Below are 23,247 nucleotides of genomic sequence, written 5' to 3'. Positions count from 1 at the left end.
ACCAAAGTGTAATCGAAGTGCTTGGGGTCTGTCTCTCACCAGCTGTGTGCCCTACAGCAAGCTACTTGGCCTGCCCCACAAAATGAGGATCATCATAGCCTATGTCATCAATTATTGTGCTGATTAGAAAAAATAATCCAGAATGAGTGGGTGGCACAGTTAGGTGGACAGTCGATGTGCAGTATCCGTTAGATTCCATCACTGTTACTACTGTCCTTAATATATGTCAGAGACTCAGGTCCTGGGAATTTAGAAGAAAACTCCATGTTCTCGTGGCAGGGACAGAGAAGGTGATTGATCATTATCGTATGGTAGAGACTGGGACAAATAAGGAAATTCAGAAGTTTTGAACTATAAATTATCTTTATTCCTATCAGAGGCCCAGAAGAAGAAATGACTTCCTTTTGTTTTTAAGGTAGTAAACAGCAGAGTCTGGAATCAGACCCCCTGAGTCTCAGTCTGGGGGGACATCTACTACATTTATTCTTCTGAAGGAAAGGGTCATGTATTCTTGCTCTTTCAAATTCTCTAGCTCTCTGATTATGGCTTTCTAGAAACAGCTATCTCTCAGTGACTGGAGAGACAGGTTAGGTGACCTCTTTATTTGATCCTTGTGCTGAATCCATTTACACTGAAGTGACTCTCTGGGGCTGGGGGTGTGGCTCAGTGGTAGAGCACTTGTTTAGCCCATGTGAGGCACTGGTTTTGATCCTCAGCACCACATAAAAATAAATAAATAAATACATATAATAAAGATATTGTGCCCGTCTACAAGTAAAAACTGTATTTAAAAAAGAGAAGTGACTCTTGGCCACTCTCTAGAAATCGCCAGCCCCATCTTCCTCTCTGCAAACCAGGCAGGGGCCTACAGAGGAAGACAGTAAGGAAGGGTGTCACAAAGCATGAAGAAATGGGAACACGCTGATCTGAGAGTGGGAACCCAGACAGACTGGTCCTGGGTCTGGAAAAACACGTTGCAATCAATGCTGGCTCTGGGTGGAAGCAGTGCCAGCCCTGGGGTTTGCCAAGTGAGGGACGAAGTGTGTGGACGGCCCATTAACCCTACAGCGCTCATGCCCCAGATTTATCTCCCAGGGGCTTCTCAGGGCCAGCAGGGAGTCTCCAGCTCACACACTCAAATGCACCACTCACTCTGCCTTCCAAGCCTGGAAACGAATCCACCAAGCTCCATGCACATACTCATGCACATTTGCACACACTTGTTCACAATGCTCTAACATACCACACACTCACTGCCCACACATCACACCCAGGGAGACTCTCACCCACCACACTTTGCTGACCTCTCTGCCAGTGTCCAAAGGGGCTAATTCAGGCTTGTTTGGGAGCAATGCCTGGACCTCCCGGTGCTCAGCAAGAAGTCTCTCTGACCTGTCAACATCCAAACAGTTCTGTCCTGCAATCCTTGGGATACAAATAGGACGAGGTTTTTGCCGAGCGCACAAATAAACCATCAACTGTTCGTCATTTGATTCTTCAGATTTGCCTCTGAGTCACCGTCGCAGTGTAGTATCTATGAGTCAGTTTCACCAATTTACCACCAAATCTGTATACATCCCGAGTTCAACTAAATTAAGTATTCCTTAACACTAATCCTTTTTTAAAAACTCATCTGTGAGGAGTCTCAAACAAAGAGAAAAAGACAGGAACAGCACTCATTGTCCAGTTCCCCTCACACCCCAGCCATGACCAGGCACTGAAGAATTGAGGGTTGGACCTGCTGCATCTTAGGACAGAGGTTGCTCTAAACAAACCTGATATAAGTGGGTTCCTCTTGGGTCATTAATTAGGTACTATTGTACCTAACAATGCAGAAGGGACAGGTTGCGTATCAGAAGTGTTCTCCGGGTTGGGTCATAAAATACTTACCAACCACAGCAGCCTAGAGCTAAGACTCATTCAAGTGCCTGCCCGACTCCCTGCTGAGAAACAGCTTTTGCTATGAAAACAGAACAAGCTTCTCCCCACCTCTCTCCCCCAAGGTGACTGAGGTCTATTTCTTATTGGCCCCCTTCTTCCTCAGACAGAGGAAGAATAAATACTTTACACATTTCCAGAGATATGGTAAAGAAGAATATTTTTGCAGTTGGGTTCAACTTCCAGTATCAAGAGATCATTTATTTATGATATGCTAGGATCAAAAATAAACATCGTAAATCAACAAGTGGATGTTAGAAAGATCCAGTTGCCTTCTTTCTTACTGTGATGGGATGACAGATCTGATTCCATGAGAATGTTAAAGGCCAGACTGTAAGGGAAATGACTAAACAGACTCCATTTTGCTCTGAGACTCCATATTATGTAGGAAATAAGCTTCTCCCATGGGAACACACCACCTCTGTGCCCATCATCAGTTACTTGGTGTGACATGTTTAATAATATACAATGGCAACTTCTATGTAGTTAAGAATTGCTCTCTTTTGATCCCTATTGCTCCTAAACAATGTTCCATGTAAACAGTAATTGTGTGGATATTAGCAACCATTCTTTAGTTTGTACCTAGGTAAGGGTCATTTTGACCCACTTCCCCGTCTGTTGATGATCTCATGATGTTAGTTTGTAATTTCGAATCATAGTAACAGACACTTATGATTGATGTGATTTTTGGTATAAGAACCCCTACAACCCTGTGGTTGGGGCTGTTCTCCCAACAGCCATTTTTTGGGGCATTGTACGATACAGTCAACCAGCTGGCTTAATAAAGACTCTCAAATTTGGACTTCTCAGTGGTGATCGGTCTGTTCTTAAGTTGCACCCCATAACACTTACCAAGGGGAGAAAAACTTGCTGTAGAAAAAAGTTTACATGCCCAAGCTGAAACCTGATTTGCCTAATCTTTCCCTAAGATTAGGAAATAGTGTCCAATCAGGATCAGGTTGAGATTTTCTGGAACACATTTAGGACTCTGCATGCAGCAGGGATTGTACATATGGAGGAAGAAGTGGTGACAGGGGTCCATTGTTTTCATAAGATTTGGCAGTAGAGGGTCAAGAGTCATGATAAGCGCTCACTTTTAGAAAGCATTTGTGTTTGTACACCTGAGTTCATAGCCGTGTTGTTCACAAAAGCCAAAAGGTGAAAACAACCCAAAAGTCAATCAACAGATGAATGAATAAATAAAATGTGGTCAATACATACAATGGAACATTATTAATCTTGAAAAGGGAAGGAAATTCTGACTCATGCTATTACTTGGATGAACCTTGCAGACATTATACCAAATGAAATAGGTCAGTCACAAAGGGACAAATACACGAAGTATCTAGAGTCAAAATCATAAACACAGAATACAATGGTGATTGCCGGGTGCTAGAGGGAGGAGGGAATGGGAGTTATTATTTATCTGGTACAGAGTTTCAGTTTTACAAAGTGAAAAGAGTTCAGGAGATCGGCTGCTTAACAATATGACTATACTTAACAATATAATTGTACAACCAAAAATGGTTAAGATGACAAATGTTATGTGTATTTTGCCATGACTTTTGTAAAATTATGAATCTGCTGTCAAAAAGCTGGATGGGATATGAACAATTCTCTTTTAAGACCAGTTTGCCCTGCAGATATGGGACAGTCTGAGGGCCTGGCCTTTAGAGTTCAGTGACACTGCGATAGCAACACATCAAGTCCTCTCAGTGTGTAGGGACTGGGAGTTCATGGCAGCTGGAGTGGACCACCCCAGGGACAGGGCGGGAGGAACCTGTGCCTGTGAATTCTCAGGGGTTCCCCTCCTCAACTCTGGCCTCAAGGATGAATTGACCCACACAGAATTTAACCTTCCCAGGGAAGCAAATCACGCTGTCCTCTTCGTTCTCAGCTATCTAAAGGGCCACTATTAGCTCTGGTTTGCCTGAAAGAACTTCCAGACAGGCAAGAAAATTATACATGTTGATGCTCCCTAGAATAGCCTGAATAATGGCCCTAAAAATACCCAGGTCCTATTTCCTGGAACCTGTGAATGTGATCTCTCAAGGCAGCAGAGACTTTACACATGTGACTTAATTAAGGATCTTAAGATGGAGAAATGATCCTGAATTCTCTGGGTGGACTGCAGAAGATTCACAAAGGTTCTTAAAGGAGGGAGGCAGCAGGGGCTGATGCAGAAGAGAGAAGGCCACGGGAAGTGTGAAGATGGAGGAAGACCTGCCAACCCTGAGCCAGGGAACACAGCTCCAGCTGGAGAGGACAAGGACCAGGAAGCAGACCCTCTCCTGGAGCCTCTGGAGAAAGCGCAGCCGCTGACACATTGATATCATCCCTGGGGACCTGCTTTCCGTTCTCTGACCTCCTGGATTGTACACAGGATGCTCTAACCCACCGTGTTTGTGGTAATTTGATATAGAAGCCATAGGAAGCTGATAGGAAACAGACCCCGCCCAAGGCAGGATGCTGGCCCTGGCTCTGCCTTATCCCAGCAAGTCTCAGAATCACCAGAAGAGGATGAATGGGAAGTCCTGACTCTCGGGAACAGAGGTGATTAGAGGCACCACACTTCCCTTGGGGCTCTCTCCTGGAAGTTAAGGGAGCAGGGACCTGACCCGGAGGAGGCAGCACAGAGTTCTCCAGCATGCAGAAGAGCACCAGCATAATCCTGGCTCCCCAAGAATTGGGAACCATGCCACCAGAACCCTGAGGAGCTGCCCCCGGGCGCTCAAGTGCTCCAGGTGAGCAACATTATATGCGGGAGCAAGGAGAGACATCAGGATCCTGGTGGAGGTAGGTCAGTGCAGAGCTGGACTCTGGCTCTGATGGTCAGACTCGGGAAGAGAACCACACTCCAGGCCTCTGAAAGGGGCAAAGCCTCCAGGTTTGAGTTTATGTGATGGACTGGCCACAGGTGACCCTGCCATGCACATTTCCTAACAGTGTCCTGAGAACTCTCACTGGGACAGACCCCACGAGGGCCTGGGACCCCCACACCACAACCCTGTCACAGCTGCCAGGTGAGCAACAGCCTGGCCCAGAAAGGCGAAGGGGAGAGGACCGAAGGGCAGGACACTGCCACCTGCCCCACTTCTGTTTAAAGTTTCCTACGACCTCAGACACCAGCCGGAGCTGCCTGACAAAGCCTCACTTTCTATTTACCCCTCTAAGTGGACTGTTGATTCATATGATGGTTGTCTGTCCCCGGTCTGAGTGCATGAGGCAGGGTCACATCCAGGTTTGTACCTTTGTCCCAGGGCACGCTGGAGCACAGCATTCTCCCTCTGTAGGCTGAGTCCCACCCTGACATTATTCCTCCTGGGAACCCCTGGGGGCCCGCTGAAAGCCAAGCCAGGCCTATTGTGCTAAGCCCCTCATTTCTCACTCCCTCTTCCAGGGAGTTCTATTTGGGGTGCGAGTGGGTGGATGCTGCTCTTCTTGCTTCTCCATAAATTATTTTCTCACTTCTCCCACCCTAACCCAAACTGCGCATCACTTGCAAAACCATCGGTCTCAGCGGCTGCTTCTGATTCTGTCTGCGGACCCCTGCCCAAGGTGATGGAGCACAGAGTGACTGCCTGCAGGGATTCATTCATTCACTCAACAAACATCTTCAGCAGTAGTGGGACACATACTCTGTTAGGAACCCCTTGGTGATGCCAGCCTGACCCGAAGTACAGAAATCCCTGTGCTCCTTGAGCTCCCTTTGAATAGAGAGAAAGTAATAACAAAAAGGATGCTATGAGGGGCTTAGTACTATGGGGGGAAATGAAGGTGAATCCTCAGGACCGAGGGTGTGAGGAGACTGCAGTTTTAAATAGGGTGGTCAGTTGACATCACTAAGAGGGTGACATTTGGGAAAGAAAAGATGAAGGTAGAAAAATATACATTAAATAACCCTTTGTTGCTTCTTCCTTGTATGAGGATAAACTCTTGACTTTAAACATAGATTTTAGGTTTTTAGTGGTCTGGCTGCTGTTTTTTCCAACCTTCTTAGCAACACAAAGTCCAGTAAACACACACACACACACACACACACACACACACACACACACACAGAGTTTCCACACACTGCCCAACCTCGAATGTACTCATAGCATATGTATAAAATGCTAGGGGTATCATGCTAGAAAACACGAGGGGTGAACTGACTGGAACTGCCTGGAAACATGCAGAAGTCCTGGCCATAAAGTGCTCCACTCCACACTCAAGCTCTCTTCACCACAGATTATCAGCATGCGCAGGAGCAGTTACAGGTGGTCTGTTCTACCATGCATGTACAGATGAGGAAACCAGGGCCCAGAGAGAGGCATTGGCATCCTTGGGATCACACAGCTTTTCTGCAAATAAAGGTCAGATTTTCAGCAGGAGAAGCATTGGGTGCATGTGGTTTTCCTGCGAGACTTCATGTTCCTCTATTACCTCAGAAGGAGAAACGACTGGTTGGATTTCCCCTCTACCAACTGATGTGGATGAGCTCAATGCCCAGGTTAAAGGGTCCCTCTCTGATCTCTGTGACATCTGAGGCAGCGCCTTCTTTCATTACTGGGAATGCTGTCCTGGGCTCCAGGTGTGTCTGCAAAGACAGCATAGACTGTTGTTCCTGGAGACAAAGGGACTTCACAGATTGTCAGAACAGAATCTGGAAAGAATCTATTACAGACTAAGGCTGGGCAGCTATGGTGTGATCTTATGATCTAGGACTCCATGTTCTGCACCCAGGTCCTCTGCCTGGGGACCAGAGGAAGGGGTGCTTTAGGACCGTAGGGCTAAGTGTTGTAACCATAGTACCCATGAGGAAGTCAGAACTGTGTGAAGGTCATCAGATGGTGACAAAGCCAGAGAAAACAGTCAAATCAATGAGGCTGTGTAGATCCTTCCTCGTGGGTTTAGGGAAAGGGGTAACTGTGGGAAGTTCACTGCTTCCCAGAGGAGGCCCAGGGAGGTAAAAAAGTACACCAAAAGTCCAAATTCCTCTCTTGCTCTTGGGGCCCAGAAGGTTCAAATGTACCCCCTTCCCCATTGCTTCCCCATGGTCCAGCACACCCCAGGACATCCATCCCTACCAGACCTTCTCACAATGCCCGGTGGTGTTCTTTCCCTAAGGCTGCCCCATTCCCAGACTGCTGCTCCCTAACCCTCCTCAGCTTTCACACTGGGGCTCTTAGAAGCCGGGTGACCTTGTCCAAGTGGCTTGACCTTTTGCAAATGGCTTTCTCTCATATGACCGAAATACTTGCCAATAATGATGACAATGGCTTCCATTTATTGAGCAAGCTCCCACTGCCAGGTTTTCTGCTGAGAACTTAACACATGTTTTCATTTAGGTCTCACAACACTCCTACCAGGAAACCCAGGCTCAGAAATGTAAAGCAGTTTGCCTAAGATCCCACAGCTAAGACTCCCAGGGCTCAGGATTTGAACTGAGGTCAGAGGCCAGGCTCAAGGTCTCTGCTAATACTGTCCCCGGTAAGGTTTCTGGGAAGAGCACCTTTATGCATAGGATGGTTGGCAAAAAATTACTAAACATATTTAAAAATTAAAGACAGTTCAAAGTCCTTTACCCCCCAGAAAACTCCCCGAAAAAAACTGCATCAATGAAATGAACAGGCGATACACACGATTGGAAACGATACCAGAAAGAAAAAAAAGTTTATCACCCTAGAAATCAAACAAATGCAAATTACTGCCATCTGAGAAGATAATGAGAGGACAGCCCTCAGGAGACACTCAACCCAGGCACCCTGATCTTTGACTTCCAGCTTCCAGAACTGTGAGAAATAAATTCCTGCTATTTATAAGTCCTCAGTCTATGGTACTGTCATAGTGGTCCAAACTGTCTAAGACCACGTATTACCTCTAAGAAAAACCCAAAATGTGTGCAATAAAGGAAATGTAATCATAGCGCGCAGGCGCACACACGCAAAAGAAAGAAAAAGGAAGAGAAAGGCGTACCAATTTTCGTGCATTGTTTTGCTTATCAGAGAGGAAAGGGTAATTCTGAAGAACAGAGACCTTAAAAGTCTGGGGCGTAACTGATATAACTGCTCCTGATTTCTTGCTATTGCGTTCATAGCATGGACCTTTTAATTTCCAACTCGTGTTAGGCTTCACTTGGTTTTTGACAGCGAGCAATAAACACTTTAATGATAATTGCCAAGACAGGCTCAAGTGCAAAACAGTCCGGGGCGGAACCCAACGTGGGCGGCTCCCCGCTTGCTGGCGACTCCAGTGACACCTGCCGCGGGGACCGGGATCTGGGGTCCGCGCGTGGGTTCGGAGCGGTGCGCGCGGCCGAGGTCGCGGCGTGGGGCGCGCGGGGACCACAACTCCCAGGCACCCGCGCGCCGCCCGCCCGGGACCACGTGACCCGCGCGGCCCGGGTCGCTGTCGCGGCGGCTGCGGGTCGGAGTAGCCTCCGGGAGACCCGAGCGAGCAGACGCGGCCCCGGGCCGCCCCGCGCGCTCAGCATGGCGGTGAGTCCCCCGCACCACACCAAGGAGAGGACGCGGGTGGACGGCTGGGGTGGGGTCCCCTGGCGCAGTCGCCGGGCACCGCAAGATCCTCGCCGCCCCTGGCCCCGGGCTGGTGAGGGCGTGTGTTGGTGGCATTGGCACCGACCGATCAGGGTTGGGGGACGCAGCAGGTGGGGCTGGCAGTGTTTCTGCGGGTTTCTGTTTGACCCTCCAGCTGGGAGTCAGTCCAGCCAGACCTGCGCGGCTGCGGCGCGGCCAGCCGGTGCGGGCGCGGCGAGCGAGGACCGCGGAGACCACGGTCTCAGCCCCGGGCTTTGACCAGAGCCCGCGGACTGATGGTGTTACTGGGGGGAGTCCCACCCTGGGGAGTCGCGGCGCAGTTCAGACTGCGGCTGGCGCGCACTTAGCGCACACCCGGGCCCGCGCCGTGCAGCTGGCAGGTTCCCGATCTGTTTAAAATAGACCCAGCTACTTCTCATCTTCCCTACACTTTGAGTCAGAAAGTGGCGTTTGCGCTCTTTTCTTGGTAGGGTTCACCTGGGCTTGAGAGAATGCCAGCTTCCAAGACTCTGGTCTCTGAAAAACAAACAAACAAACAAAAAAATCATATTTCTTTCTTCGTCCCATGAAGAAGTCTTAGAATCGGAGTCAGGAAGCCTATACAGACTCTTAGTCTAACGCCCACCCCATCTCCTGCGGTTCCTCTAAAAGGGAAAATAAATGGGAAGCACTAGAAAAAGTTCCCCAGCCAGTCAGCGCTGGCACTGGGAACTCATCTCCCTCTGAAGCCTGTGGTTGGACAAATGAGGGAGCTTTGCTCCAGCTGTAAGTAACCCCAAATGAGAAAATAGGGAAGAAAACAAGTCCCACGGATTGCACCCTCCTTTGCCCCAGCCTCTCCCCACCCAGGGTGTGGCCCTGAATACAGCACAGATAAATTAAAACTTCCAGAGACTCAGATTCATCCCCAGTGGGAAAACAAGATTGGGCCCTGCCCCTTCCATATCTCACCACAAAACCCTCTAACTGAAAATTGTAGCTGGAGTCCCCTCAAGTCAGGGTGTGTGATTTAAATCCTTTAATCTAGGGAAAAAGAAATAGAAAAGTGGGGAAGGCCAAGGGATCTTTAAGTCCCTGTCCCTCCCTGCTTGGGATTTCCCAGGAAAGTGGAACTGATGCTGATGCTGTCTCTGGGCACTTCCTGCTCTGAACACTGTACAGTCCCAACTGCCCCACTGCCTCCTACTCCTCCTATTTCAAAACTGTCCTGGCACCTGCTCCCAGCATTCCCCAACAGGTGCCCCTAGGTGGCTTGGCTGCCCGCCCCCCAGTTGTGCCTTCCTGCCTCTGACTGCATACACCCTGTTGTAATCACCTGTTGGTTTTGTCTCCCCTGCTCCGTGAGGGTTCAGAACTTTTCTTACTAATCTATGTATCTGCAGGGCCTATGTATCCCTATCTTAACAAAAGGAAAAGCTGCTTGAATGAATTTTGCCATCTGTAGGTGTTCTGGTCCTCAGCAAAAGGTGTGCAGTCTGTTTTGAGCTCCTGAGGTGGCGGCGCACACCCAAGGATGATAGAAGGAACCAGTGTGGAAATCCCAGAGTGATTAATTAGCCACTGGAGACATTCCATTCATGCCAGCTGCTTTGCCAGCTGGACCCAGAGAAGGAATGATGGGCAGAACCCCCTCCAACTGACCTGGCATAGATAGAGCTGGAAGCTTCTGTTAAAGTCTAATGAGTGCAATGCCAGTATAAACGGAGTTTCACAGGCTATTTATGCCCATTCATTTTTGTATGTTAATCTTTTGTGAACATTTTGCTGTCAACAAGTACCTTTTGGAAATTCCAATAGGAGATATCTGGATAGTGGAATTCAAAATGAGTTTTACTTTCTATTTGGTAGTTTCAGCACTTTACATTGAGCAAGTATCACTTTCATATGAAGGGGATGAAAAACTAGTTTTATTTTTAAATTCTTCAACATAATTTTTAAATGACTGCTTAGATTTCCATCTTGAAGCTATTACATAATTTACCTGACCAGGCAGGAGAACATCATGGTTCAGATGTTTTCTCAAAGTGTGGCCTCACAGATACCTACCCAGAAGCACCCAGAATGTTTGTTGAAAACCAACACAGGCTTTCCAGAAAGATCTGTGGCTCTGGGTACCTGATCCCTGAGTGAACTTGGGCAGATAAGTGGGCCTTTTTGTGCTTTCCTTGTCAATTTAAAGGAGTTAATAATAGCAGGAAACTACAGAGATGTCGGGAGAGTGACTCAGATCAAGGACAGTGTGGTGAGCACAGTGCAAGCCCATGCAGGCCCTTGGAGGACACACAGCTGCGTGACTGTTCTGTTCAGTCAGATGTTTTTACATTCCTTCTCCCTCCTGCAGATCCAGGAGCTTGGCCCCTGTGTAGGCACAAGTGGGGGTTAGTGGCACAAGTCGCACCCCTTTGGGAACTGAAAGATGTGTTTGCTGAGTAGAATGGCCAGCTCTGCCAGATCCAAAGCTACAGTGTCCAGGACTGAACACAGGGATTGACACATACATGGATGAGGTCCCCTACTTAACCCACAAACAGAGGCACGTTCATTTTCTGTTTTATCTTTTTCTTCTTCTTTTACTGGGTTTCCAGGTAGGAGTGGAATTCAAACTGGGAGCCTGCCTGCTTCCCAGAGTCCTGTGAAACCCCTGGTGAGACCAACCCAGGGGAAAGAGTTCTGAGTCCAGACCCCATTTTACAGATGAGAAACTGAGGTCCAAAGGGGGCTGCAAGTCAGTTGCTCAAGGTCACATAGCTGGTTCCTAGCAGAGCTAGGAACGAGAACCAGGATGAGCAGCTTTAGAATCTGTGTGTCCTGACGGCTAAATTTTGCTGCCTCTGTTCATACTGTAACAAACAGAGTGGGTATTGGAATCCCCTGAAGGGGGCTTGTTAAAATCATGTGTCTCCCTCCTCCTGTGACTCTGCCCCTGGACTCCAAGGGAGGAATCTGAGGAGGTCCAGGCATTGGCATTTTTAATAAGGCCTTGGATATTCTAAGGAGGCACTGCTGTCCCTCTTCAGTAAGCCACTTGCCAGTGTGGGGCACAGTCTGGCCTGTATCTCCCAGGCCAGGGCACATTCCACTGCACCCAGTCATTTACCTGGAACTTAATCTCTCAGTGTGGATCTGGGTATAACAGTGCCCCTCACCCACACCTGTGTTCCCTCTCACCCCTTCCTCTTTGCCTTTTCATAATGTGTTCCAGCTGTGATCTCCTGGGCCCTGGCCTTTCTTCCCACTCCCCACATTAGTTCTTGTCTGCTTCCCTTGTTTATTCTCCTTGGAAGGGCCTAAGCACAGCTATCCTAATTTGCGCAGGGTCTTTTTATCATGTATTCCTTCCCCCATCCCGTTTCTTCCCCTTTTCTCCCAAAGTAGCCATATCTTGTAGTTCCGCTGTTTTCACATCTTCCCACAATGCTAGAACTAATAATCAGCCAAGCTTGGTGGCATATACCTATAATCCCAGTGATTTAGGAGACTGAGGCAGGAGGATTGCAAGTTCCAGGCTAGCCTCAGTAACTTAGCAAGGACTTGTCTCAAAATAGAAAATTGAAAGGGCTGTGGATGTAGCTCAGTGGTAAAGTTTATTGTTATAAAAGTAACAATAAAAGACAGCTCATGCTCTCCTCTGTCTGGAAATGCAAACTGCCACATCTTAGCATCTGTTTTCTTCCTGTGTCCAGTGGAGGCCAGATAAGAAGACCTGGGTTCTAGTTTTGAGGCTGCCGATAACTCACTATGTGACCTTGGGTATGTCACACACTGTCTCTTGGGCTTGCTGTACTGTCCTGAGAGGCTGTGTTGAGAGCACAGAATCCGATGCCAGTCTGTCTAGGCAAAAAATCCTAGCTGTGCAGCTTGGCAAGTTATTTCAACTCTCTGTACTTTAGTATTCTCATCTGTAAAGCAGAGCTAAGAAGAGTAATTCCTGCTTATAACTGAGTGAAGACGTGATGTTTTAGGAGTGGCGTTATTTCCCCCAAAAAATGAGCAGAGGTTACTCCCAGTTAGCCCTTCCCCAGCCTATGTTGTGGGTACTTGATGAGGGGATACTCAGCAAACTGGGGAATAGTGTTTCAGGTTCAGCCTTCTGGCAGCAAAGAGAGCAGGTAAACTTGCCCAATTCCAGTTTCTCCCAAATTTATTTGACCACAGAATCTGTTTTCAGCCTGTGGTTCCCATGGAACCCTTTTGAGAAAGGCCCCTCCAGCTTCAACAGTATGGGAAGAAGGTCAGCTTTGCTCTGTCACCCTGGGTGGATGGCCTCACGTGTCTTCTCCCAGCTTTCCTGGGAGGGTCTCAGGACTGAGATGCCCTGACTAGCAGACCTGGTTTGTTCCAAATCCTGGACCCAACCTACCATTCTTTACTACCTCCTTTGATCCTAAATTTTGAGAGAAGTGGAGAAAGCTAGGATGTGTATGGCCTGTGGTTTCAGGCTGTCACCTGCAAACTCAAGTGTGCGGTTTCCAGGAGGCCATGCAACGCCCACTTGGCATAGTTTCCAGACAAAATGGCAGCTACCTAATCTGCTTATCCTTCCACCCCACCCACTGTGGTTTGCCTCTGCCTGCGTGCTCCAACAGAGGGCTGCCACAGCCTACCTGGGGGCCACACTCCGTCCAGGTCCTCTCCCTTGAGCAGGGACTGAGAGCGGCCAGGCTTCACGTGAAGTCTTGGGTGAATCCCTTTCCCTCTTGGGCCTCACCTTCCTCAACGGGAAATGCAAGGGGTGGAGAGGGGCGGGAGCTGGACTAGATCAGTGTTTTCCAGACCAAGTTTCAACAGATCCCAGACCCTTGCCCATGTTGTCTGGCAAAAGGTGAAAACAGAACCAAACCTTCTCTGAGGATACCTCTACCTCTGACACTCGAGGATTCTAATATTTGGCCATTGTCTTAGAAGGCACAGTCTCCCACTGGCTGATCCCAGCGTAGCCACGTTTCCTTGGCTGGGTGAACCCTGGCAGTGTCTGCAGGGCGACTTTGCCTGAGGTGCCTTACCTGGTGACTAGCAGGGCCCTTACCTTCCCTGAGAGGGTGATCCAGAGGGCCTTAGTCTGACCTTAAACCTGGCTGGGCATTTAAAATCTCCATCCATCTCCCATCTTACCTTCTTTTGGTGACTGGGAGGTTCAGAGTATCCTAGAGTGCACAGGGCTTGGGAATCCAGCAGGCCTTGCTTTGAAGTCCAGCTCTGCCACTTCCTAGCTTCATGACCTACAGATGACTTAACTACGGTGAGACTGATTTCCCTTCCTGTAAAATGGGCCTAATTGTCCCCATCACACAGAGGACTATTGTGACACTGAGATAAGATAATGTGTTAAAAGCCCTGGATGCCACTCTGAACATGGGGTGGATTCTTCGAGATGGGCAATAGGCACTGCATGACTATTGCTTTTACCTTGAGTCCTTCCCATAAGGCCAAGAATGCATGTGGGGCAGAACCATTAACCCTTCTCCTTAATGCTGGGCACAGAGCTGGACTCAGGAAACAGTGAATGAGTGGACAGATGTGGTGTACAGATTAAAGATAGCCGTCCTTGCCCCACCCTATGACAGACACCACCAGATCCTGGACTCACCAGGACAAAGAGAACCCTATGCTGCCTTGAGGAGGTCATACTGGAGCTGGGCAGAAGGGCTAGGACCCAGGGGTAAAGGAAGCGGTCACTCTTCAGTCTAGTGCTTCATCATTGGATGTGAAGGGGACATCCCTGCATGGCCTGAGGACACCATGACATCCTGAGTCTGGTTGGCCCTGTGAGGGCGGGACCTACCTCTCCTTTCCTTCCACGTGGAGCAGAGCCAGCTCAGTTACAGCCCACTGCTGACCAGCATTGGCCAGCCCCTGCTCAGTATGACCTCAGTTGGCTGTGACGACCTCTGATGGCCCTTTCAACGTGTTAAGTCCTGCTGCCATATCTTTCTGGGCCTCCAGAGGAGGCAGTTGAAAAGCATTAGGAGCCAGGGCTTCCAGTGTCCTCAGCCCCCTGTGATGCAGATTCCCTGCTCTTTCAGATGCATTTCATCTTCTCAGACGAGGCCGTGCTTCTGTTTGATTTCTGGAGTGTCCACAGTCCTGCAGGTAAGAACTGGCACGCTTAGACTTGCAGCTTGGGAAGTCTTGTAGCAGCAGGCAGCGGAGAACCTGGACTCTCTTCATTCTCTGTGGCCTTTAGGTGAGCCTGACTCCTCCGGCATAAACATTGAGCAAGAACTTGGCATTTATGATTCCACACACAGCCACCGCTCCTCTGAGTGCAGAGGGTTCCATTATCTCACTGATCCTCACAAGAGCCGGGGGAGGCAGCTTTGCCCTCTTTCTAGGGAAGGAACTGAGGCCCAGAGAGGGGAAGTGCGAGGGCACACAGTCAGTAAGCATTGGAGCCAAAAGTAGATCAAGGCCTCCTGTCGCTTCCTGGTACCTCCCTCATCCAAGTTCATTACCTAGCACTGGCTCAGAAGCCCATAGCAGCTGCTGCAGCCTTGAACTTGGGATGAGACTCACTAGGAAAGGGAGGAGTATTCCTTTGACTTGAAAAGGAAGAGTTTGATACTAATTCATGATCAACTAAAATAACTGTCTTAGAAATAGACTAGAAATAGCTCCAATGCCCATCATTGCAGGTTTGGATCAAATAAATCAAGGTCATCTCTAGAGTGGATTACCATTCCGTTAACTGTTGCTAGGTTGTGGATTAGAACAACAGTCATTATTATTCTCTCTCAAGGTTCTGTGAGTTCACTGGGCCCAGCCAGTGCCCTCACTCACAGCCACTTGTGCAGTTGGATGGTGGCCGAGGAAGGTATCTGAGGACTCGCACTCTCCTGTCTAGTGGCTGACGCAGGTTGATCTGGGGCTCTTGGCTGAACACCTACATGTGGTGTCTCCTATGGCCCGGGCTTCCTTGTGGCAGTGTGGCTAGGTTCTAAGAGTGAGTGTTCCCAGAGAGCAAGGAAGAAGAGTATGAGGTATTTAAACCCCAACCTGGGAAGTTACAGCAAAGATCTTCCTAGGTCAAAGGGGAAGGAACACGGCCTGCACCTCTTGATGGCAGGAGTGTTGACTCTGTAAGAAGAACACGTGGGTGGGGTATGTTGGGGTGGCTTGGACAATACAGTGTATCCCAGATACTGTGAAGCCAGCAGGAACAATAAGGCAGATCTGTGTGAACTAAGGGGAACCCACCAGTGAAGCTGGATGCCAGAGAGTATGCAGAGAGAGGAAGCCGTGTTTAGACAAGTGAAGGCCTGAGCACTGAGTAACAGGCTGCTCCGGGGAGGAGCACTGGGCTCCGGGAGGGCGCGCTGGGAGGAAGCCAGGCTTCACCATATACCCTCTTGCACTGTTTTAGTTTTTAACACTTGTGTGCAGTTACCTGTACTTTTGTATTTTAAAAATCTACTTCTCGTGCAGATGATTTTCTCTGTGAAGGAAAAAACCCAACCTACTTCTGTTTGTTTTCTTAAACTTAACACAGTTCCATGGCCAGATGTGTAGGTTTTCCCCACACGGGCCAATTTTCTGATCCCAGCTATGATTCAGTTCTCACGTGAACTGGAGTTAGCAGAGACCCCACAGAGTAAGAGCAGTCTCCTAAGTTTTCCAGTCGGCTATAAAATTAGGGTTCCCATGAGCTCCTCCTTGGTTTGATTATTTGCTAGAATGGCCCACAGAGTTTAAGGAAATAGTTTCCAAGGCATGATGGATTAAGTCATTGACCACCAGTGACCATCTCAACCTTAAGCCCCCTTACCCTCCCCAGTGGTTGGGTTGGGTGTAGAACTGAAAGTTCCCACCCTGTAATTATAGGTCGGTTGCCTGGCAACCAGCTCCATCCTGAGGCTGGCTATCCAGGAGCACCAGCCACTTGTCATCTCAATAGCATATAAAGACACCACCAGCAAGTCTCCAAGGATTTGAGGAGCTGTGTGGCAGCAAGCCAGGGCAGATTTCAAATTGATACTGCTTATGTCACAGAGCCCCATATAATGCTTTAAGGTAGACCATTTATTATCTCTCCACTTGCAAAAGAAAAGTAGCATTTTTTCTCCATTATAAAAGTAATACACACTAACAGAAAAACATGTTAGAGAATTAGGCAAAAAGAAAATAGAAACTCACCTGTATCCTGATTTGCAGAGATAACTTATGACCCCTTTACTGCAACTTATGACCCTTTTACTGCATCCTTCCTTCCAGCTTTTTTGGTGTACTTACATATAAATAGGCCTTTGCTGTATGCACCAATGACAGTGACAGCAATTGTGCAGACTTCTGGGCGGACCAGACAGATCCCTGCCACTTGGCCTCTTCCTCCTCCCTTCCTTCCTTTTTTCCTTTCTTCTTCCCAAAATTATACATATTTTTGGAAGTACCATGTGATGTTTCATAGACACGTGTACACTGTGTAACTTTCAAATCAGGATAAGCCTATTTACTGAAGTATTTATGATTTTTTGTGGTGAAGACATTTAAGATCCTTTCTTCTAGCTTTTTTTTGACATATGCCAACATGATCAGTACAAGTAGTCACTTAGTGACCATACCGCACCAGGACCCACTTCTCAACTCAGCCTCTTTTGACAGGCATGGCCCTTTCAGTGCTGGTGGTTCTGCTCCTGGCTGTGCTGTATGAAGGCATCAAAGTTGGCAAAGCCAAGCTCCTTCACCACACTCTGATGAGCCTGCCCATTGGCACCAGCCAGCAGCTCATCTTGGAGACAGACCGGGATTCTGCAGGCTCGGACTCACCCCCAGCCAGCAGCACCAACCTCAGGTACAGGCACTGGGCTTGGGGAACGGGCAGATCCTCACACTCACCCTGAGAGGAGGGCTGGACACAGATCATCAGCCCCTGTGTGCAGAAAGGAACTCCAGGCCCAGGGAAGGACCAGGACTTGCCAGAGTGGTGACAGTTAGTAAGGTGAACTAGCAGTCGGGTATCCAGATGCCTGAGCCAAAGCTCTATCCACAGCCATTAGGAGGCTCAGACAGATTTCTGCAGGGACTTGTGATTTCAGAACTCCAGTGCAGGACCCTTTCTAGCAACATGGGTGGCCACCCAACCCTCCTCCAAATCTCACTAGGCTTCCAAACCTAGGAGGGGAGCTGCAGCTGTCCTGAAGCAAATGGTAAGAATTGGTGTCAGCAATGTAACCCCCGTGGTGGGGGAGCGAGCTCCCCTCTTTCCTCCTTTCCCACTCTGATTGGTTGACTTAGGGTCCCCAGTCTGTCCTTGCTCCAGCTTCCCCTGTGCTTAATAAGCCTGCCTGCTCCATCACCAGCCAGTTTACAGGGTGTCTCAAATCTTCACAACCACCGTGCAAGGGAGTTCCCACTCCTGTTTCACTGATGAGGAAATTAACGTTAAGAGAGCTTAATACATTAGTCCTAGGTCAGATTTAGTACATGGAAGAGCTAGGAACTCATCTGTCACCAAAGTCCCTGCTCTTTCCATTGTCATCCTGCCTCCCACAGTAGGTTCAGGGGGGAAATCTGCCTTAATGATGATTTCCTCTTATCCCTAATAAGATAAGATGGATTACATATACCATAATTTTCCCATTTGCTTAGGATGCCAGGAAACTCAGATCTAATTGTTGAGATGTCTCTCTAAAAAGCAGCCTCTTAAAAGGAATGGTGGCACATGCCTGTAATCCCAGTTTTCCAGCTACCTGGGAGGCTGAGGCAGGAGAATCACAAATTCACAACCAGCCTGGGCAACTTAGCAAAACCCTGTCTTGAAATTTTAAAAAAGGCTGGGGATGTAGCTTAGTGGTAAAGTGCCCCTGGGTTCAATGTGCAGTACTGGGGGTGCCAGGGAGTACTCCCTCCTGGGTTAAGCACATACTACAGCTCAAGGGCTTTCTACTTCCTGTTATCTACTCTCCGCCTCCAGCTCATTACCAATATTAACTTGGTTCTCTTTTCTATCTAGGTGGTTTTTGTGTCACTTTGGCCAGTCTCTAGTCCACGTCATTCAGGTGGTCATTGGCTACTTCATGATGCTGGCTGTAATGTCCTACAACACCTGGATTTTCCTCGGTGTGGTCCTGGGCTCAGCTGTGGGCTACTACCTAGCCTACCCACTTCTCCGCCTGGTTTAGCTGGCGAGGGATTTGCAGGCACTCAGGGCTGGAGGGAGCTGGGCACCCTCTTCCTTTTTCTCCTGGCGACCGTTTCTCACCTCCTTCTCAGCTCTGGGCAACTTGGAGCTGAAGCCAGCACTTCCTCCCTGGAGTTCAGAGGCCACTGCAGCCACCTCCCTCCTTGGCCAGCCTGCACAGGGCCTGGGCCTAGTCTGGTGCCTTAAGAAGGCTGCTGTGACCAATGGGAGAAAGCAGAGAATACAGCCTGGGGACAGGGTTGCTGAGCCTAGACTCATCCCTGTGACTCATGAATATGAATTTCCAAAGATCTTTGGGACAGGGAGATGGGAATCTGAGTGATGAAGGCCACAGAACCTGGATACCCTCTCTCTGCTTTGTGCCTTATCTACAGGAGCATCTTCCACTGGACTTCCTCTTCTGTCTTTGGGGGACAGAGACCAAAATAGCTCCTTTTTGATCTTCGTGCCTTTGGAACACATAGTCTATTATATGGATCACATTAACAAACTAAGATTTTACATTTTCCCCACTGAACTCCTGATTGGCAGTTTTGCACATTCATACAAAAAGTTTTTCAAAGCAGTGATTTCATCTTAGTCCTGATGGAAGCCAGCAACTGCTGAGACCCGTCTCCCTGTCTTGGGGAGAGAATAAGTGACAAGTAACTAAAGGCAGTTTGTCCTGAGCTCCTCCCATCAGACGGCACTGCCTGCAGGGGAGAGCAATCTATAGGCCAAGGTGTCTGGGAGCTCCTCGTGGCCTCAGTGCCCCCCTCTTATCCGGTTCCTCTTTTATCACTGCCCACTCATAGCGACCTGTGGGGAAACAATTCAGTCACTGAAAATACAGATTAAGCCCAAGGGGACACTGACTGGATGCAGTGAGCAGTCAAACCAAAGCCAGTGCATTTTTAGTTAGATGAACTCTGGATATTTGAGCCTCTTCACTTTACAGAAAAGAGAAGAGATCCAGGGAGAGAAAATCGCTGCTGTGGACTATGATATCCAAGTTCAAGTACCTCACGGGCTAGATGAAAAGATGGTCTTAAGCTTTGGGAATTAAACACAATTACATTTTAATAAATACATATTTTTAAACAGTCTGTGACTCTGTCCTCTTTCCGGCAGTAAGCACACATAGCCCTGTGACAACCACAGGTGCGGAGGGAAGGGGCGCATAGGCTGGAGGTGCACTCGTATAACTGTCTGAGGATTGAAGACAACAGCTCTGTGCTTAGGAAAATGGAGCCCTGAAACACTGTGCCCACAGGTTGGCACCCAGAATGCCAACTTGGTCAACATTCTTTGGTTCATGTGACAAACATCAATCAGATGCCTGCTATAAAAAAGTAACTGTCATAGGACTGTAAACACCATGAAGGTTATTAGTACCTCCTCTCCCTGAAGGCAGAAGCAAAAATATAATGACCACTTTTAAATTTATAATAAGAAATCATTGCCACAGAAAGTGTGCCACGTCTAGGGTTGCTCAATACATTCTCCTCGTGCCCACAAGGAGCGGGAAGCTGCCCAGTGCTTCAACAGATGTAAGATTTCCAGTGTCCCCTATAGTGGCAATGGAGTTGCCTCCACCCATCATTAGGTCCTGACCCACGAAGGCTCCCTCCCCTGGGGCACTGCTGAGACAGGCATCTTCAGGGGTGAACAGCAAATGCCTCAGTTTGACAGTTGTTTTAAATGTGGTGATACATTTGAGGATTTTAAAAATTTTCTAATCTCTGCTCTACAGAGTGATTATATAATTAGACTGAGTAAGCAATCCATTGCTCTCATTTCAGCAGCCTTCAGAACCAAGTCACAAAAGGTGACAGAGTCCCTATATAGAATTTAAAAAGTTTTACAAACACCTGGCAGTGTTTTAAGCATTTTATACAAATATTAGCTCATTTAATTCTCACAACAAGGTAGGGACTCTTCTGTCTTCATTTTAGAGACAAAGAAGTGGAAGCAGAGAAAGTCACCCCACTTATAAGAGGCAGAGCCAGGACTTACTCCGAGTCTGTTTCTTCAGTTCAGATGAGGGGGCTGAAGCCAAAAGGGTAAGAGAGTAACTTGGCCAAGGCCCACAGAGCTCATGGGGCAAGGAAGTGCACTCAGACTGTGACACGCTGTAGCCTGAGCTTTTTGTATTTTACCATACGGGAGGGGAATTCTGTCTCAGGAGATCTGGGGTGGGGCCCAGGACATGAATTTCTAACAAGCATCTCTGGCTCCTTCCCCACAGCCCAGTAACTGTTTGGCAAGGGTGGTAGCCCAGAGCCCAGGCTCTCAAACCAGACAGCCAGGATTTGAATTCTTGTTCTGCAGATCACTACCTATGCATTTGGACAAGGATTGAAGACAACAGCTCCATTTTCTCCTCTAGAAAAAGGGAATAACATCTCTATAGTGATTGCTAGAGAGGAGACAATCTGTGTCAAGTGCTCCCCCGGGGCACCTATTTGCCAAGTAACAGTTTAATACTCAGTCTGCCTCCCAGGACCCCATATGGGAGATAACACAGAGCCTATAAAGGTATCTTGAGCTAGACAGAGTAGAGTTGAGGTTCCTATCTTACAAACATTTAAAATCAGAAAAAATTGTCTTAATTGTTATACTTTTTGAAGACTGTCTGCATAGTCTTTGGAAATCCCAGAACTAAATATAATGACCATTATATTTTCTAATTGCTGTTCTCCACATTAGTCCTGGTCCTCTGAGTTCAGAGGCAACAAAGCTGCTCTCAAATTGAAGAATCCCTTAGGTGCCACGCACATTGAACATTAAGGGTCTTCCCACCTTCTCTGCAAGGCTTCTGAGGCTGTAGGACTGAACCTACAGGAGTAAGCAGGTGACAGGCTGGTCCTCAGCAAACCACAATGCCCTGAGACTTAGGAAGCTGGGACAGCAGAGTGGTGCTTTTCTTTGAAAGCCTAAAAGTTCCAGGGTTAGGTGCCACAGGGAACATAGCACAGTGCATTTGTGCACGTTAACTGGCCCAGTTACAACTCCTATCCTTAGATTCCCAAAGAGGAGCATAAGGCAGTTCTTAGGACGAAACTCAGTTTCTCCCCAAGGGCCCGAGTCAAGTTTCTTTATAGACATTTATTTTAGTTTGGTTAATTTCAAATACTCATTGACCTTTTGTATAAGATTTAAGGCAGAGATAAGAGACATGTCCTTGGACCACAGGCAGACTGCTAACTGACCTGGGATCAAGATGATGTAATCTCCCCTCAGTTCTCCAGGGAGACCTGCCCCCAGGTGACAGGTCTTGTTGCTGGGGCACAGTTGAGCCCTGGGAGGCAGATGGAGGGATGTCCTGGGTTAGTCTGAGAGTGACTGAAGAGAAGAGAAAGCTTGAAAGAGGGCCGGACTCTTGTAGGTGACTGGCTGGAGGGGAGCCTCCAATCCTTCCTCCAACTGGGACTCGCAGGCAGGACCACAGTGGGCTGCTCAAAACACCAGTTCTGAAAACAGGGTCACGATCCTCTTTGCCAGGTCAGGTGTGGTGCTGAGAAGGTAGCTAACTACCTCCGACAGCCGAACTACTGTCCTCGGAATGCTCACCTTGACCTCACCCTGTGTTTGCCTAGACCCAGGGTTGGTTGTGCAAAATCATGCTTAGGGAAGGGTTGGAAGAGAAACCTGTGCACCAGTTTCCTGGGTCTTCATCCCAGCCAGTCATTGTCATCATCATCACCGTCATCTCCAAAAAGGGGTGTTGGGGGCGGGCGTCCCTTCATGCTCTGACAAAACAGGAAAGAGTAGTCAGTCCTCACTTGTCCCTGCCCCACTGGACTTCCCACCTGTGAGGTGCAGTGGTCCAACATTTGTCCCCAGCTCCAGACTGGAAAGGAGGTGTGCTGGAAGGAGAGGCCTGAGGCCAGCAAAACTTGACTTCCAGCTAAAGCCGAGACAAGCAAGCAGAGAGGGAAGCCGGCTTTCAACAGAGACAAAAAAGACCAACTTTGTTTGGCTAATTCTGTCATTTATTTGGGAAGCACATGTCTTGAATTGACAGATTTTCCTCCGATGGTAACTTAAACATTTCGTGTGAAGAAAAAAGGGTCACAGAGAAGATGGAAGTGGGAGAAAAGAAACAGAAGCAGAGCAGCCTGAGGGAGGAGGGAAGATTCAGGAAGATGATGGGAGGTTGGGAAGAATAATCACATTGGAAAAAAACTGTTGTTGCGGCCTAAGGTAGCCTGACTGGTTCTGGATGTGACTTTATCATTTGAAAATGAGATGAGTTTAATTTAGATGCTTGACCACATTCCCAAGACATGAAAAAACCCAGGGACACAGGATCCAGCTTCCCACAACCCTAGTCTCTCTGACTCCACCTTTGGTTCCACCAAACAGGTAGGGGAATAAAGGAAATTAAGGTGTCTAGCTTGGATCTTACATGTTCTCCAAAAGCCTGTTTGTTAAAGCTTAGTCCTCAGTGTGTGAGTGTGGAAACTTTAAGAGATGGGATCCAATGAGGGGATTTAGGTGACTGAAGTGTGCCCTTGGAAGGGGAGAGTGGAACCCCAGCCCCTCCTTCCTCACTCTCTTTCACTTCCTGGCCATGAGATAAATGGTTCTGCTCTTCCACATAATCCTGCTATGAGGTGCTGCCTCCCTCCAGGTTCAAAAGCAATGGGGCCA

At 48.3% G+C, this 23,247-nt stretch overlaps 2 protein-coding genes across 6 annotated transcripts in view; one reads left to right on the top strand and one right to left on the bottom strand.

The window, feature by feature from the left end:
• Positions 1-8,167: 8,167 nt before the first annotated feature.
• Slc31a2 (solute carrier family 31 member 2) lies at positions 8,168-19,691 on the top strand. 2 transcript variants are annotated; one of them, XM_047524146.1, is made up of 4 exons: positions 8,168-8,417; positions 14,501-14,567; positions 17,073-17,262; positions 18,424-19,691. In XM_047524146.1, the coding sequence occupies exons 1-4, from the start codon at positions 8,412-8,414 to the stop codon at positions 18,590-18,592; spliced, it is 432 nt and encodes a 143-aa protein (XP_047380102.1). In that variant the 5' UTR covers positions 8,168-8,411; the 3' UTR covers positions 18,593-19,691. The 2 variants fall into 2 exon arrangements, with proteins under 2 accessions (XP_047380102.1, XP_047380103.1); XM_047524147.1 differs by lacking the exon at positions 8,168-8,417 and having other exon boundaries at positions 14,536-14,661.
• A 627-nt stretch (positions 19,692-20,318) lies between these two features.
• The window catches only part of Fkbp15 (FKBP prolyl isomerase family member 15), a 60,192-nt gene continuing 57,263 nt past the window's right edge, over positions 20,319-23,247 (bottom strand). For all 4 annotated transcript variants that reach the window (XM_047524141.1, XM_047524142.1, XM_047524143.1 and 1 more), the window contains one exon: positions 20,319-22,343. In XM_047524141.1, coding sequence (XP_047380097.1) covers positions 22,266-22,343 — 78 coding nt within the window. In that variant the 3' untranslated portion in view covers positions 20,319-22,265. The remainder of the gene's footprint in view (positions 22,344-23,247) is intronic.

The sequence above is a fragment of the Sciurus carolinensis genome, chromosome 14 (assembly GCF_902686445.1).
Source record: "Sciurus carolinensis chromosome 14, mSciCar1.2, whole genome shotgun sequence".
Lineage (NCBI taxonomy): Eukaryota > Metazoa > Chordata > Mammalia > Rodentia > Sciuridae > Sciurus > Sciurus carolinensis.
The sequence above is the reverse complement of the archived record's forward strand: the minus strand, read 5'-3'. Positions and strand labels throughout refer to the sequence as shown.

Excerpts from the sequence above, each read along its gene's own strand:
- Slc31a2 (XM_047524146.1), top strand. Across the intron at positions 14,568-17,072 it reads GAGTGTCCACAGTCCTGCAG|GCATGGCCCTTTCAGTGCTG; the intron begins GTAAGAACTGGC and ends CTCTTTTGACAG. Across the intron at positions 17,263-18,423 it reads GCCAGCAGCACCAACCTCAG|GTGGTTTTTGTGTCACTTTG; the intron begins GTACAGGCACTG and ends TTTTCTATCTAG.